Here is a 14,136-nt window from a genome sequence, read left to right on the forward strand (position 1 = left end):
ACGCACACGCGTGCCGGGGTCCTCTCTGTGTCTGCGCACACGCACACACGTGCCGGGGTCCTCTCTGTGTGTGTTTTCTCTCTCTCTCTCGCATCTCTGGATCTCTGTCTGTCTTACTGGCTCCTCTGTCTCTCTCTGGCTCCTTCTCTGGATCTCTGTCTGTCTGCCTTGCTGGCTCCTCTGTGTGTCTGTCTCTCTGGCTCCTTCTGTCTGTCTGCCTGCCTATTTGTCTTGCTGGCTCCATCTCTGCGTGTGTGTCTATCTGTCCATCTCCATGTCTTTCTGTGTCTCTGTCTCTCTCTAGCTCTTGCTCTATGTGGGTGACTGTGTCTACCTGCCTCTCTCTCTCCGTTTCTGTCTACCAGCGTGTGTGTGTGTGTGTGCGTGTGTGTGTTCTGGCTGGCTCATGCAAGGGGAGGGGTTCTGCCTGCTTCTCTGTATGCAAGCGCTCTGTCTCTGCATGTGTGTACTTCCCTGTCTGTGGCTCTCCGTGTCTGTCTGTATGTCATCTCTGTGTGTCTTGTTCTCCCCCTCCCCCTCCCCTGCAAGTTGCGGAAGAGGGAGGAGGCAGGCCCTTCCAGAAGCTGATTGGCTCCTGGTGACATCACTGTTTTCTAGAGAAAGAGCTAAGATCACAGAGTATTTTTGGAGCAGAGCAGAGCATTGCACTCACCTGCCTGAGGCCCCAGCAGGTTTCCCAATTCCCCCACCCCCAACCTTGCTTCAGGCTAAGTTTGCATCCCAGCCCCTCAGGGAAAGCAGGAAGAGTGCCCAGCTGCAGGCTCGCCTCCCCTACAGCCCCAGGGGCCCTCAGCAGGAGAGCCTGCCTCCCAGCAGCCAGGACCACAAAGGCAGATGCTGGACCAAGAGGAATGGGTGAATAATGAGCGCCACGAGCTTGCAGAGAGGCAGTGTGTGTGTGTGTGTGTGTGCGTGTGCGTGTGTGTCTACAGCACAGACCTGTGAGGAGATAAGAAACTACAGGAGCCTAGGGGAAGAGGGGCAGTTATTCCCAGGTGCCATGCTACCTAGAGGAGGGCAGAGTGGGCAACAGAAGGTGGTTCCTCCCCAGAGCTTTGGCCCTAGGGCCCAGGCAGGAGGAACAGAGGCCTAGGGGGACAGCAGGCACCTCCAACAGTGAAGTTTGGCTCTGGAGAGCTGGCTTCTGGGGGAGGGCTCTAGGGGACAACGCCAGGAGGTGGGTTGGCTTTGACATGGGTTCCCGCTGTGAGGCTGCTCATTTGCGCCTAGCCTGCCTCATTCTCACTGCATAGCAATGAGGCAGGCTCTTCAAACCTTCCCCAGTCCTGGGCTCCCACCCCAGCCCCAGCCAGCCCCTGGGCTAAGCGCTGAGCACCCAACCCAAGGCCTACCCCCAAGGCAGGCAGTCCCCTCCCAGCATCTCTTCCCAAAGACCCTTTCAACCAGGCAGAGGCGGCTGCAGAGGGGACACATCCCAAAGAGGATAAGCAAGACAAAATGAGAGGGAGCGTCCCCAGAATAAAGCAGTGGTGTGGGCGCCCATGTCTGGCTCCACCCTGGGTCCAGGCCCTCTTGCCTTTCTGGATCCTAAAATATTTATCGGTTTTCTGTCATCTCCTTCACACACACATGCGCACGCACACACACACGCACGGCATGTTCTCTCACTCCATCACCCACAAGCACTTCTCCCTAAGCCTGATCGTTTCTGAGCCAAAGTATGTCTAATAACACACTCTCTCCAGAAAAGCTCAATGTGAAAAAAAGTAATCAGGCTGGCAGTAAAGAGGGAAGATGGAGGAGAGATAGAGAAACCCAAATATAGAGGGAAACCAAACCCACATCCAGGAGCGAAAGAGGTACAAAGCGGAGAGCAAAGAGGAGAGCGGAGGAAGGGCCAGGTGCAGAGCCCATCCCTGGGAGGGTGAGTTCAGGCCAGCTGGATACAGACACAGACTGTCAGAACACCCCAGAGCCTGGGTGGGGGCAGATCGGAGACGGGAAGGGGGAGGGGCTGGCTCCTGAAGAGGGTGGGGAGAAAGGGGGAGGGTGGAGGGTGCTGAGCCCCTCTCCCGTCACAGCAGCCCAGAAGGGCCAGGCTCCTCCCTCAAAGGGGGAAAGCTGGCATTGTCGGGGTGGGCACAGGGAAAGGCACCCATGTGGTGCCATAGGTCTCACTCTTTTTAGACAAGGCCAGAAATAGCAGTGCCCAGAACCTAGTAAATCTGTATCTTGGGGGTGTGCCCAGCTCCCTTCGGAGCAGTTATGGCGGGGAAGAGAAAGTAGGAGGGCGAGGAAAGATGAGGTAGCCCCTGGAGGTCTGGCTGACGTTTTTGGAAGCCCACAGGGTACAAATCTCCCGCTCTCGGGGCCAGGTGGTACCCAGTGGCTGGCTGAGTCCAGGGCTGCCGTTGGACCCCCTGTGCAGAACCATGAGGCATCCAGGGCCTGGCACAGCCCATGCCCAGCATTCACAACCTGGAGCTGCTCCGCCGGGGAAGGGCTGAGGGGAGGAGGGTACCTGAGAGCAGGACTGCTCTAAACAGAGGAAGGAGTGCAGGGCAAGGTGTGAGGAGCAGGGCCGGGCGAGCATCAGCTGACATGCAAGCCTCTCACGCTGCGAGTGCCTGCTGCACACTAGGCTGTGCAGGGAACGCAGGGAATCTCAATCCCTGCCCACAGTGGCCTCCTGACACAAGCACCGCTCTCTCCCACTGAAAAACGAGCAAACCGGGAGTAGCGCCGCTCACCCAAAGTTACTCGGTTCCAGCTGTGCCTGATGCACCGATGGGGTCCCTGACTTCTCAGAAAGCAGGTGGCACAGAGGTCATCCTGGCCCGACCCAGGCCCCGGGACCACAGCCTTTCACCCGCTCTCCCTCACTTTTCCCTTTCTTAGGGCCTGAGCCAGAGGCCGACAACTCCCATACCACACTTGGGACAGGTTTTGCCAGTCCAGACCCTGAAGCCTAGGACCACAGGGTGGGCCTGTCTCAGAGGCAGCCGGGCGGGCTCTGACCCGCTCTGAGGAGCCTGGCCTTCTACCTGAGACTCAGACCCCTCACTAGGTCTGGCTGGTGGCTGGGGAAGGGGGGAACGGAGCGAGCACCAGCCTCCGTTGCTCATTAGTACAAGTCCTTATTGCAGCCTCCTCCTCCTCCTCCTCCTCCTCCTCCTCCTCTGGGCACCAGACTTCCAAACCACAGGCCTGTTGTCTAATAATACCAGCGACAGCCACCGCCACCTCCATCTGCCAGCCTAAAAATAATCCCTGCTGAGTCCAAAAAAGGCACAGCCCCCAATAGTCCCCCAACCCCTCCTCCCTGACAAGCCAGGAGGCTCCAGGAGATTCCAGGAAGCCGGCAGACCCGGGGCTCTCACAAAGTGGGAGGCACACGCCCAGAGGAAGGCTGGAGGAAGGCGGGACCCAAAGCACAGCGAATACCCAGAAAGGACGAGGCGGCGGGGGAGAGACCCGGCCCAAAACGCCGACGGCGTCCTGTTCTCCCTACAGGAAGGCAGGCAGGTACAGGCTGTTCTGAACACCCTTCTGCCTGCAGGAAAGCCCCCACAAAACCCGACAGCACCTCCGAGCGTTTCCACCCTTCAGTGATCGCCCCTTAGTGCCCTCACAATCCTCCAGGCCCCCACTCGCCACCAAACCTCTCAGGTTCGGAAGCCAGGGGTCAGGGAGCCCTAGCCGCTCCTTAAGGAGAGAGAGGCGCTGGGGAGGTGCAAGGTCGGCTGGCTCCTTCCTTCTGCAGGGGCCGCTCTGCCCTGACCCTTCTCCGTTGAGCTCCCCCAGCAGCTGTGAGGCCGGGATGCCATTAGCAACCTTAATTTGCTCTCAGCTAGATTGTATTTCCAAGAGTCCTTTCCCCAGGAGCCACTGGCAGGAAGGAAGTCAGTAATTCAATCTCCGCTCCACTCCTTTAATGGCTCCTCAGCAGAGGCAAAGCCACGCCCCCACTGCCCCCTCCCTACCTGGGCAGAGGCCTGCCTGGCACTCGCAGGGCCCAGGTGCACGCACCCCTGCAGCCGGCAGGCAGTCTAGCCAACTGAGGGCACCGTGGGCTCAGCCCCCCAGGAGGCTGGGCTCCATGGTAAGGTGCCAGATAGAGGCAGTAAGTCCGTGGGAAGCCGAAGTCCCATGTTTACTCCCTGGGCAACATCAACATTCCTACTCCGAAGCCAGAAAATGAAGACAGTGACTCACCTCATACAGTCTGTGCCTGTGTGCAAGTCACAGGCCCCCGCTCCATCTCGGTGGCATACACGACTAGGAGGGAGGCAAGGGGCCACGGGGGACCGAAAGCCAGGCTGAGCGGGGCCTTCTCAGAAAGGACAGTCAGGCCGGCTGAGACTCCTCCCAGCCCTGGCGCACATGGACCCTGTCTCCAGAGCCCTCTTGGAGGCCCCATCTCCTGCTTATTCACGCAAGAGAGAACAGAAAAGCAGGAAGATTCCCAAGAAAAATAGGTCAGCTGCCTCCAGCAGACTGGGCTCACACCCATGGGCAGCGCCTTGTGGGGAATGGGCATAAGCTGCCTGTCCAACCCCAGAGTCCTCTGGAGTGAGCAACTGAGACCACAGCCACACCCTCAGGGAGACAGACAGGCCCTGGGCTCCTAATAACCTCCGTGCTGCCCAGACTCCAGCAGCAAGGGCACCTCGGCACAGTGGGAGGGGATACGAAGGCAAGAAGTTGGCTCCAAGGGTCTCTCTGCTCTCAGGGCTGCAGCACGGAGAAGAATGGCCCCCACCTCGTGTCTGCACACTAAATTCCCCACCCTGCCACTCCACGCACGTGCACACAGACACACAGGCACTCAAGCACTTGTGAGCATGCACACATACAGGTTTCACATGTATGGGCACACAGGCATACATGCATGTGCATGCACACGTATGGGCACATGTGCACACACATACAGGCGTGCACACATATGTGATGCATATACATGCTGGCATGCATACACACACAGGGGCACATATATGCACACATGCAGGGGCACACAGGTACACACATACAGGAACATGTGTGTATGCACACACACAAGTGCACACATATGCATGTGCGCGCACACACTTCTGGACAGCTGGAAGCTGTCAACAGTTGCAGCTCTTTGACCATTCAGATCCACTGTTCACACAAGCTGCTTCCCCTCTTCTAGGAAGCAGGTGGAAGGGGACTGCTCCTTAAATACCCTGCACCCCGGCCTGAGAAGGCCACAGGATGTGGAGAAGTGGGCTACCGTACATCTCAGGCCCAGCCCTCTCTAGAGCTTATCTCCCACCCCCACATCTTGAAGCACCCAGCAGGGAGCAGCCAGCAGGGCTGAGGGAGGGAGGGCCAAGGAAGAAGACACAAGCCAGCACCCGGGCTGGGGAGAGGGCAAAGGCACAGGAGGTTGGAGTGAGGGCCAGAGTGATGCTGGGGCTCAGAATCTTCCAGCCAGGCAGCCTCTGCTCTTTTGTAACCAGATCCTAGCTTTCTATCTCAGAGCCATAAACAGGAAACCACTCCAGGTCTGGAACCCTGCAACTCCAAGACCAGCACATGCAGGGCCACAGGCCCGCAGCTGAAAGCTGATTTTCCCACTGCCCTCAGCCAAGCCCTTTTCACATCCCCCAGGGCACAGGCTGCCAGACACACTCCTGTCCCCAGCGTGTGTGTGCTGAGGACACACACACACATCCATCCATCCACTGACCACTTCCTGAGTTAAGTCCTTCTCAGCTGATAGGCTCACCACGGGGTCTTGATAGCAACCTCTGAGTCCAAACCTCCACCCTCCCATCTTCGTTACCAAAAGGAAGAAGGGTAGGTCAAGGCCAGGTAGAAAGTAGAGGGCAATGGTCCAGCTACTAGCAGGATCTGAGTCAGAACCTCATTGTATTTGGGGACACTGTAGTCAGGGATAATGAAACCACAGAATCTGTGGCAGACAGAGAAGGCAGGCGTGGGAGGAAAGTTCCAGACTTGCCTCCCCTATCCAAGGTCCACAGTCAGCTAAGCACGGCCCAGGGTCCTCCCACAGAGTAGGAACTCCCCGGGGCGGGCTCAGCAGCCATCTGAGATACTGAGTCTATACCAATCACTGTCTTCCAGGTTCTGTGTACCACTCCAGCCCCTCTCTTCTCCACACTCCCCCAACCTGTCCACTGACCTTAATCACCTCCCAGGCACACACACTCAAAGTCAAAAGGAAGAGCCCATTCCAACCTCTGTCCCGCACCCGAGGGCTGATGGAGTTGGGTCCCAACACAACATCATCCCTTTTTCCCCTCTGCCAGAGCAGCCCCTGCTACGACCAATTCCCAAGGGTGGCATTGCAAACTCCCTCCTGCTGAGGGACTTCCCCAGAAGTCACCTCTGCCAGTCAGAGAACAGCTGAGCTCTCACAGGGAGCCTCACCAGCATGTGAACACTGGCTGGTGCTGCTCACGCGAGCGGGCACCCACCCTCTCCCTCCAGAGGCTGTGTGCTGTAAGCCCTCACCTCTCGGGCTGTGCCCTTCCATAAACCTCTGGCCACTGACAACATTCCAGCTTTGGAGACCTTGCAAAGGACTTCCAAGCAGCTCTGAGGCCTGCACACCCTGCACATATGTCCCTGGGATGCCAGGGACGAGAGGTTCTGCCCAGACAAGGTCAGCCCAGAAAGGGGTCTTACTTCCTGACACGGGCAGCCTTCTGAACTTCCCTGCAACATATTCCCAGCTCCTAGTGCCCTGAATGGCCCAAGGGAAAGAAACTGAGGAGGATCCTGGAATCCCAGGGGCACTGAGAAAATGATGCTAGTATTTCCTGAGCACATACTATATAACAGGTAGTTGTTTGTTTCCTTATAACACTCATGTCCACCTAAAAACCCTAAAAGCGCATACTGTTAGCACATTTTCTATTGAAGCAAGTGACATTTAGAGAGGCTGAGAATTTGCCCAAGGTCACAGGGTCAGCAGGTGGCAGAGCCAGAATTCGAATGCCAGTCATATGGCTCTAGACCTAGGTCCTTAACTAACCACACACCGAGCACTTGAGGCTAAAAAAGACCCCAAGACCAGTAAGGTCACCCTCTGCTTCCAGGCAGGGGTACATGTCCAGCCATTCCAGACAGAAGGACCCCTCTGCACCCTGAAAGAGGGCATAACCTTCATGCCGGCCAACCTTCAATTTTGGGAAGCCCTTCCTTCTATCTTGCAATTCTGTGTGTTGCTGCAGTATAAACTCATTTTCCTTTATTCTGGGCTCAAACTTGCAAAGAAGTCCATTGCCCACCCTGACTTAGGTTTGTAGGCTATTTCAGAGCCTTCCTTCAGCGTCCCTTTTCTATTCAAAGATCCCAGCTCATCCTTTTGTGCTTTCAGGGACAGTCCCATAGCAGGAACATACCAAAAACGGGAGGGGAGGAGGATGCGGGCATTGGAAGACGGCAAGGAAATGGGGGAGAGGATGAGGCTACAGGCAGACTGTCAAGCGCAGCCCGACCCACCTCACATCCACCCCGCGTTCCGTAAGCTTCCGCCATCACCCTTGACAAACGAAGAGTTTTAAAACCGCCCGGACCAACACGTCAGTTAACAAAATCACCCTTCCGTTCGCCCTCTGCTCATTCTGTTTTCAGACACCACCCCCCACCCCAGAAGCAGCGGCGACATATTCATTCCATTCCAGAAAGTTTCTTGGAGCACTCCCCCCTGCACAGACCGGTGACGAGGGGCCCCCGCGAGAGGCGCCTCCAGCCCACCCGGTGCCCCACGCCGCTGGGAGAGGGTGCTCCGTCGGCGAGTCCTGCCTGCTGACTCCCACCCACGGCGGTTCTCTCCCGCCGCCATCTCCTCCGGCTTGGTGAACTTGCCCGCAGCCGGGTCGTGTCTGCGCGCTGACAGCCCTGAGCTCACAGTCCTGGCTCCCTCCAGGCCCCGCTCCCACGTCCATACAAGGGCCGAGAGCCGGGGGTGCCACCCAGAGGCTTGTAGGTCGCTCTGCCCATCGCCAAAGCAAAAGCCCGCGCGCTCACGCACGCATCACCCAACTCGGTGGCTTCCCCCTTGCGTCTCCCCCAGCTCAGACCCAGGAAAGCGGAAAGAGAAAATCCCCCTCCGCTCGGATTCACAGCGTGGGGACCCCTCTCCCCCCCGCCTCCAGCCTCCATCCAGCTCTGCCTCGCAGCCGGGGAGGGCGGCGTGGGGCCCGCGCGGCTGCGGCGCGCTCCCGGGGAACTTTTGCCTGGCCTGGGCCCAGGTGCGGCTGAGAGGCGCGGGCGCCGGCCGGGTCCGGCCAAAAGCGGACACACCTGGAAGCCGGCCTCATCAATCCTCCTCTCACCAGGCGCCCCTGTTAGGGGCCTCCGACCTCCAGCTGCCAAGATGTGTGGGCAGGAGGGGCGCGAGCGAAGCGGTGGGCGCCCGCAGGGCCGCGAACCCGGGGCCTTAGACTCGTGTGCCGCGAGTCCCGGGGATCCTCCGCGCGCCTCCCCGCAGGCGCTCCTCGCGGCGCGGGGCTCGAGCGTGCTGCAGCCTGCCCGGAGACCGCAAACTCCCGCAGCTAGAGTTTCCCGCAGCTCTGGGAGGCGGCCGCCGGGTAGGAGGCGACGGGCTCGGCGCGCCGGTGTGCACCGCGGGGCCCGTGGTGGGCGAAGTCGACCTGGGTTCCACTGCGTCCTTTCCCCGGGTGCCCGGCAGCCCGTGGGCTCTGGCCCCTTCCCGCCCGCCCCTCCAGCCCACGGCCCCCAGGCCCTCCCCGGCAGTGCTCCCCGGCGCGCCTGGCCCGCGCCGGAGCCCGAGCCTCGCCCGCGGGAAGGCGCGCTGGGGAGCTGGGGAACCGGGGGGCCGAGGAACCGGGAAACCGAGGGGGCCGAGCGCGAGGGGCCGAGGGCGCCGGGAGGGGCAGGGGAGAAACGCCGCACTTCAACTCACCTTGAGCCGCAAGCCCTCGGGTGCCGATCACACTTGCTATGAAAGTGGCCACATACCAAATCATAGTACTACCGCGCCAGCCCGGAGCCTCATCCTATCGCAAAGTGCTCCCGCGCCCGCACGCGCCTCGCGCCCGAGCGCCCGCCTCGCGCCCGCCTCGCGCCGCCTACGCCCCGCGCCGGTGCTCCTGCAGCCCGGGCGGCCAGCTCTCCATCCCTCCTGGGCTCCGCTCGGCTCGGCGCGCGCCTCCCCGGCCCCGGCGCAGCGGCACCTGCACTACTCGCCCGGGCGGAGCGCAGCCAGGTCCACGGTGAAGCCTAGCCGGGCCGGGCCTCCGGAACCGCCCCCGCCGCCCGCCTATTGGGCGCCTCCCTCAATCCAGGGGTCCGATTGGCTCAGCCGTCCGCCCGTCGCGGCGCGAAGGCGGCGAGCCCATTTCAAGGTGCGTTGAAGTGTGGCGAGCACAGAGCCGCAGAATCATGCGCATTGCCGGGGAGAAGGCGGTGTAGCGTCGCTGCTCGCTTCTCTCTCGCCTCACACTGCGTGGCAAGTTTCTGGTGAGTGAAGGAAATGGTAGCTTCTAACGGGACCCTGACGGGTCGCAATTACCCCTGACAGGTCTGAGGGAAGTGGAGCCCCCGCCCACTCATGGAACCCAACATCCGGTTTCCATCCTGCAAAAAGCAGTTCCCGAGAGGACCATGCTGATTCTATGATGGGGAAACCCAGGAGCCGGCGGCCCGGGAGAGCCGGGGAACGTCCTTCGCCGGAGATCTTTTCAACTCAGAGGTCACGCGCCGCCTCGCCACCCCCACTCCCTCCGCACCCAGACACGTCCCCAGAGCAGCGCACCACCCCCTCCAAACGTGATGCAGACCGGGGGATGACTAAAATGACCTCTCAAAGTCGCTAAGATTTAGAGTGAGTCATTGGCTCAGCTGCGAAGTGCCACAGACCCCTCAGGAACACTCGTGCACACACACTCCACCCCCAGTGCTGGTCACTGCTGCTCGTCATTACTGAATCCCGACTCCGAGCAGTCAAAGTTGGGGCTCTTTCCCACTTCTCCTGATAAAAGCTGCTTCCTCACGCACATGGTTCCTCCCCTCCCCACCTTACTCGGAGCCCAGCCCCGTCTCTACCGCACGAAACCAAGATGGGTTTGGCGGACGCTTTAGGAGTCTGGGATGGTGGAGACCCAGGGAAAGGGAAGGGGCTTCTCATCCTACAGAGGAATGTAGATAGGAAACTGGAAGGTCTTTGTACGTTCCAGTCTGTCTCCGTCCCCTCCCCCAATACGGTTGTATTTGCAGGAGAAATAAATGAGTGTCATGGAAACATCTACTATAAACAGTCACCTCACACCAGCGCTCACAGGCTGCAGTGAAGATGTTTGTTCTGTCAAGGAGCGAAGGCAGTGGTAAGAAGCACACCGCTCCCTGGGACGCGCTGTTGGCCAAGGAAGGAAGGCAGAGGGTCAGCGAGCGAGAGCTCAGGAATTTCGTCCTCTCAAAGCACTCATGAGCACAAAGCCCTGGCTCCAGGACACGAAGCTCCCAAAACAGCAAAGAGACTTGCTCCTGGGAAAGCGTGCGCACAGGTGCACACACATGCACAGAAAGTGGCCTTGAATACCGAAAGTGGAGCCTTCCCGGACACCGGAAGCCTCTTAGCTCACCGCCAGCCCCGAGGCAGAAAGAGGCCCCCAACAGAGCAGTCAGTGAGCACATGGATAAAGGTTGAGGGCCTGGATAGATGTGGAGAACCAGGACTCTTGAATAACCTTCTACCCTACCCACCCCTCCACCCGTGCAAACATACTCAAGATGCATAACCTGGGCCCATCTCTCCCTGAGCCATGATTTTGGTTATCTTCTTGGGCAAAGATGCCTTTCTGGGGACAATTAAGTGAGCTGCTCCAGGTCTCACTGATGCAGTGATTTCCAGGTGGCATGACCCGGAATAACTCCGCACCCAACACACACACACACACACACACACTTTCCCAGGGCCCCAGGACTGTAAAGACATATTGGAATCCATTTGCAGAATTGGTCATAACAGGATCCTTCTCCTCCCAAAACCTCTAAGCAGCTAACTGTGGCCTAGAGAAAAGTGCTGGATCCGCAAAGGCTGGCCCCAATCCCTCACCATTGTTAGGTATGGAATGGGAAACAACAGCTCTCAGAGAAACCCTCTCCTAGGGGCCTGCGGGGCAAGGAAAGAGATGGAGCCACTCTCACCACCCATCTTGACTGCTTGCTTTGACCATCCATTTGTCCTACCCAGGGTTGTGGCTTCTGCTAAAAAAGTAGAGTTGTCTATCAGAATGGATGGCGGGCGTGGAGGCTCATGCCAGTAGTCTCAGCTACTCAGGAGGCTGAAGCAGGAGTATTGCTTGAGCCCAGGAGTTGTAGGCTGCTGTAATCATGCCACTGCACTCCAGCCTGCGTGACAGAATGAGACCCTGTTAAAAAACAGACAACAACAACAACAGAAGTGTCTGTCAAATTGGAAAGAAAAAACACGTAACAAGCTTTAGAACATGAATTGGGTTGGGAAGGGGTTTAAAAGATCTGTCTAAAGAGGAGAATAAATTTCTTCTGGATAATTCTACTGGAAACAGTGGAACAAGGGATGAAGGCAGAGAGGAAGGGGAAGAAAATTAAGATAGAAAGGGAAAGGTTCATCATCATCATCATTAGACATATCTCAACTGGGTTTCAGGTCAGCTAAAGAGAGATATACTGTATGAGCTTACGGTGGGGAGTGAGTCTGATCAAATCTTTTCCTCTTGGCATATGGCTGAGCTTTGGACCCAGAACGGATGGCTGCCTCTTCCTAGCGTAGACACATCCAGTTGAGTGTTCAAGGGGAGCATGGACCCCAGATGTCCAAGAGGGACATGAGGGAGGAACATGAGCCACTTCCCTGAGCAGTTCCTAGGTGTACCTGAATGTCATCGATGTCACTAATAAATGCAGTAATATATCCAGGGATGCTATGTTTATCAGATATGGGAGTGTCTGTCGTCTTCTTTTAAGAGGCATTGACTTGTTGGAAATACAAAACAATAATCCCATCAGTGTATCTATGAATAAAAACCACATGCAGCCACCTACCTACACATCCGTAGAGGCCTCTGGAGGACATGTGAGAAAAGGGGCTAACAGAAGCTTCAAGGGTAGGAGAAGAGGAAACTATCCTCATTCCCTCTTCACAGTCATTGAGCAAGGAGGACTCAAAAACAATAGTTCACTCGCCTGTCACTTCTCACCTTCCTCAATGGTTCCAGACCTCATTGCAGAAGCCAGGGTAGAACAATTGTTGGGACAGCTGATTGTGAAAAGGAGAGCCAGCTCTAAATAAGAACAATTTACTCAACACAAACACCAAAGAGCATGTTTAGTGTTTACATAAATAGGGAACTGTATCAGTTGTCTTGCCATGTAAAACCAGCCCAAAATATCATGGCTTAAAGCAATAAGACTCATTCATTTGCTCATGAATCTGCAATTTGGACACTGGTTGGTGAGGACAGCTCTTCTCTACTTCATGTGGCATCAGGTCCAGTGGTGTGTGGACCTTTCTTCTTTCAGGATGGCCAGGATAGCTCACGCACGTGGCTAGTAGGTTGACGCTGGCTGTTAGCCTGGGCTGCCAGCAAAGGGCTGTGATTCTTCCTCAAGTGGGCCTCTCTGCAGGCTGCCTGGGCTTCCTCAAAGCATGGTGGCTAGGTTCCAAAAGCTGGCGTCCCAGTAGAACCAGGTGAAAGGCATATTACCCTTTATATCCTAGCCATGGAAGACACATAGCATCACTTCCATCAGGGTCAAAAACCTGCCCCAATTGAAAGGGAGAGGACACAGTTGCCCAGCTAGCAATAGAACAGTGTCCCTGTCATTTTTTTTTTTTTTTTTTTTGAGACAGAACCTCACTCTGTCACCCAGGCTGAAGTGCAGTGGCGTGATCTCGGCTCACTGCAACCTCTGCCTCCCAGGTTCAAGCGATTCTTCTGCCTCAGCCTCCTGAGTAGCTGGGACTACAGGCACACGCCACCACGCCCAGCTAATTTCTGTATTTTTAGTAGACACAGGGTTTCACCATATTGGCTAGGATGGTCTCGAACTCCTGACCTCATGATCCACCCACCTTGGCCTCCCAAAGTGCTGGGATTACAGGCGTGAGCCACCGCACCTGGCCTCCATCACATTTTAAGAAGAACTTATGGGATGAGAGAGAGTGTTGCAGCCATTTTTGGATGACACAATTTGCAATGAAAACAGTCTTCAAAACTGAAGCAAAAAAAAATGTCTGCTAGAATAAATAACTAGAAAGAAAGGTATATATTAGAGTTCTCCGGAAAAAAATATAACTAATAGGTTTGATATAGACATCAATATTGATATCAAATATACATATAAAGATATAATGGGATGTATTATAGAAATTGGCACATGCAATTATGGAAGCTGAGAAGTCCAATGATGTGCCATCTGAATGCTGGAGAACCAGGGGAGCTGGTGGTGTAATTCAGTCTGTGTGCAAAGACCTGAGAACCTAGAGTTCTGATGTCCAAGGGACAGGAGAAGCTACCCCAGCTCCAGAAGAGAGCAATTTGCCCACCCTCAGCCTTCGTTGCTCTATGTGGGGCCTTGACGGAGGGTACGATGATGGCTGCCCACACTAGTGAGGACAGACCATCTTAACTCAGCCTCCCAATTCCGTTGCCAACCTCTTCCAGAAGCACCCTCACAGACACACCCAGAAAGAAGGTTTTATGAGGTATCTGGGCAGCCCTTACCCTAGTCGACATCTAAAACTGACCAACACAAAAGGGCTTGGCATATAGTATCCGATCTCAGAGTTTTCTCCCTTTGATTCAAGGTACTGCTGCCAGTCCCAGGTGTCAGGGATATGCCCTTGATCCTTACAGAAGACTAGCCTGTTTGTGAAGCAAATCCTTTTACCTTGCTTTCTTTTAATATACCAGAGACCAGTCAGCATATTTTAAAAGAACTTGGAGGAGAGAATAAAATAAATAAAATTGCATTTCTAAAATATAAATATATAATCTTAAGATCTGATGCAGGAGAAGTGGAGAAAAGCTTTGCAAGGGTCTCAAGCCCTCTCACCATAAGAATTTTTCATCTAGGCTCAAAATCCTCCCAGAACATTGCAGGCACCTCACATGGCGTTCGTCTCTCCTGGCTCCCTGCTTGTCTCTTGGGTGG

The 14,136-nt window shown here is 56.3% G+C and overlaps 1 protein-coding gene across 1 annotated transcript in view; it reads right to left on the reverse strand.

Annotated features, from left to right (window-relative positions):
* The window catches only part of IGSF9B (immunoglobulin superfamily member 9B), a 47,100-nt gene extending 38,082 nt beyond the window's left edge, over window positions 1-9,018 (reverse strand). Inside the window, exon 1 of the mRNA XM_023185904.1 lies at window positions 8,903-9,018. Coding sequence (XP_023041672.1) covers window positions 8,903-8,966 — 64 coding nt within the window. The 5' untranslated portion in view covers window positions 8,967-9,018. The remainder of the gene's footprint in view (window positions 1-8,902) is intronic.
* Between the last annotated feature and the right edge of the window lie 5,118 nt (window positions 9,019-14,136).

The sequence above is a fragment of the Piliocolobus tephrosceles genome, chromosome 13 (genome assembly GCF_002776525.5).
Source record: "Piliocolobus tephrosceles isolate RC106 chromosome 13, ASM277652v3, whole genome shotgun sequence".
NCBI lineage: Eukaryota > Metazoa > Chordata > Mammalia > Primates > Cercopithecidae > Piliocolobus > Piliocolobus tephrosceles.